The sequence below is a fragment of the Cicer arietinum genome, chromosome 4, assembly GCF_000331145.2.
Source record: "Cicer arietinum cultivar CDC Frontier isolate Library 1 chromosome 4, Cicar.CDCFrontier_v2.0, whole genome shotgun sequence".
NCBI lineage: Eukaryota > Viridiplantae > Streptophyta > Magnoliopsida > Fabales > Fabaceae > Cicer > Cicer arietinum.
Window position 1 is genome coordinate 53,147,422 of NC_021163.2, and position 3,046 is coordinate 53,150,467.

Sequence of the window (3,046 nt, forward strand, 5' to 3'; positions counted from 1 at the left end):
TATATATATATTTGTTATATATATTGATAATATACATAATTAAATTAAATGTCATATTAAATATTTGTATAATTATGCAAAAAATTGAACTACAGATCAATATAAAATTATTTAATATATGTGTCCTTAAATTATAGACCAGATTCTATGTACCGATAAGGTAAATCTTTTTCTACACATTAATGTAATTAAATTATATGATTAGATAGATATATGTATAAATAATTTTATGATATTTTATATTAATTAAAGTCAAATATATAAATAATTTAACAATTATAATTAATTGAGAATTTCTACAATATATTTAACAATTTAACATGTACTCATATATTTAATTTTTAAAATAATAATTAATTAAATAAGTTTTTGTTTAAACTATTTCCTCATTTAAAAAATTATAATGACTAGTATGAAATTGAGTTTCCATGGATATATAATATGTAAAAAAAATATTTAAATAAGTTTTTCATGGAAATGGTTATACAAAAGATTTTTCTAAATATTTTCATAGATATATATTACTTAAAAAATCTTCATGTAAAAGATTATAATTTTTCTAAATCTTCATATTGACAAAGAATTTTTTTCTTTCAGTTACGGCAGAAAACAGTTAAAACCTTTATTATTCCTCTGGTAATAATTTCAAAATTTCTACTTATTTGTGTATTTTTTATTAAAAATAAAATTGCAGGAGGCGATGACTTATAAGTTATGAGCATGAGTGTAAAGACCACGTCCGTCTCTCTTTTTCTGTATGACTGTATATCTAATATTGGTTGACTCTTTCCTCGTACACTCCTCCCCTAATCCTTGTCAATATCCCTAATCTATTCTTTCATTATCAATTACCATTTTTGGACCCAATCAATCAAATCCTCCACATTATAAACCCTATGATCATTCCCATTTTCATCTCATTCATCCTTACACTATCTTCCTCTTCTTCTTATCATTTTATAACATCAAAATGAGTTCCGAGGTAGAACAACACATTGGTAACACACCAAAAACACTTGAGACAATTCAAAACATAATTTCCACTGAAAATAACACCAACGGTAACATAACCGTTACGAAAACACTCTCAATACTTCAACCTCATTCACTTCTCCCTAAACCAACACCCCCCGCTACTTCATATTCAAACCCCCCAAACGACGTCGTTCAATCAAAACTCAAAACTTTTCTTCGTCATCGCAGTAACGACTTCTCGTCAGCAATCTCGCGAACAATTACATCTTTAAAACACTCAATCGAAGACCTAAACGACGAGTCGTTTAAATATGAAAAAAACAAAAACGACGTGACGGAGTTTAAACTCTCCGGTTTAAAAGTCACTGTGAAGGTGAAAAACGACGCGTCGTTTGGGAAAGTGAGAATCACGTTATTTTCTAGGTCGAATTGCAGAGACTGTTCTGCGATTCGGAGATTCTTCAGAGAGAGAAGATTAAAATTCGTTGAAATCAACATCGATGTGTACACAGAGAGAGAAAAGGAGCTTAGGGGTAGAACGGGAAATTCAACTGTACCGGTGATTTTCTTCAACGAGAAGCTAATCGGAGGATTGGTGGAGTTGAACGCGATGAGGAAGAATGACGGTGGTGAATTGGAGAAGAGGTTGATCGAGATTGCGAACGGGAAGTTTTCCGGCGATGTTCCGGTGGCCCCGGCGTATGGATTTGATGAGATGGTGGTGGAGAAAGAGGAAGAGGAGATTGTGAAGGTTGTGAGAGTGTTGAGACAGAGGTTACCGATTCAAGATCGGTTGATGAAGATGAAGATTGTGAGAAACTGTTTTGGTGGGAGTGAGTTGGTTGAGCTTCTTGTTCGTCACCATGGATATGCTCATCACAAGGTATCTTATGTTTTACATTTTTTTTTGTTTAGTAAATTGTTTATCTATTTTTTTTTTTTATTGCTCAGTTCACATTTTGATTTTGAAAATTTATAACTTCAAATAATATTTTGACTTATTTAGCTTGGGACTGTGGACGAACTTTTTGTTGACTAATGTCCTAAGCTTTTTAATATTAAAATACTAGGACCACTTATTTTTATTATAACAACTTTTTTTGGCTTTTTTTTTTGTGCTTGATATAAAAAACAACACATTTCAAAGTGGATAGATGTGTGCTACAAGTCACTAGTAGATGTGAGATTTTTAGTATTAGAATTATAATTTTATAACATTAAATAACTTTTTTTTTCTCAAAGATCTTTATAGCATTTTATTAATTATAATATTTTGGATATAATTTAGAATCTTGAATGTTAATAAAAATAAATAGACTAATTAAAGATATAGTTACCCTACTAAAATATTAACTGCCTGATTGACATGTCTTCTATCAAACTCAACATAAGATTATGACAAAAAAAAAGATGAGACTAAATTCAAAACGATCTTCATTATTAGCATTAAACTTTTCTACTACACTTTTTTGAATCTAACTAAAAGTCTGCTTGTTAAAGCAATGAAAATTTACTACCTAAGAAGGGAATCTAGAATGAGGTAAGTGGTACTAGCGTGGTACTGTTCTTGATAATGATATGGAAATGGAACGCAATTTGGCTTTCATAGGCTGCATCTTTGTAGTTAGATGAACTTGCTTAGCCGAACAATTTGGCTAACATCATTTTTGATTCACACATCATGTTAGCTGAACTTGCTTTCATAGGCTGCATCTATGTAGCCATATTTGGAGTAATTGAATTGGTTACTTAGAAGATTAATGCTCCATATCTTTTTGCTTGACACATGAACCCCTCCATTAATGTTGTTCAGACCGTTTCATTTTCCATCTTCTCGATGGTCCCTAGTTATTCTCTAAATCATATTCAACAAACTTACCAATATAGTTTGCATTTGTAGATACCAATAATATCTGCCATGAAACTAAAAGGCAAGTTATGACCTTGGACCCTAACATCCATTCTCTGCAGTTGCATGTCAAAATGAGATTCACCCAATTAGCTAAATAATAAAATTTTTAAGAGAGAAAAAACAAGGACACTCTCACAAACTATGCCGGAAACCTTGTAG

The 3,046-nt window shown here is 30.9% G+C and overlaps 1 protein-coding gene across 1 annotated transcript in view; it reads left to right on the plus strand.

Annotated features, from left to right (window-relative positions):
- Positions 1 to 830: 830 nt before the first annotated feature.
- The window catches only part of LOC101491109 (uncharacterized), a 7,520-nt gene continuing 5,304 nt past the window's right edge, over positions 831 to 3,046 (plus strand). The window contains exon 1 of the mRNA XM_004513544.4: positions 831 to 1,858. Within this exon, the coding sequence (XP_004513601.1) occupies positions 971 to 1,858 (888 nt within the window). The 5' untranslated portion in view covers positions 831 to 970. The remainder of the gene's footprint in view (positions 1,859 to 3,046) is intronic.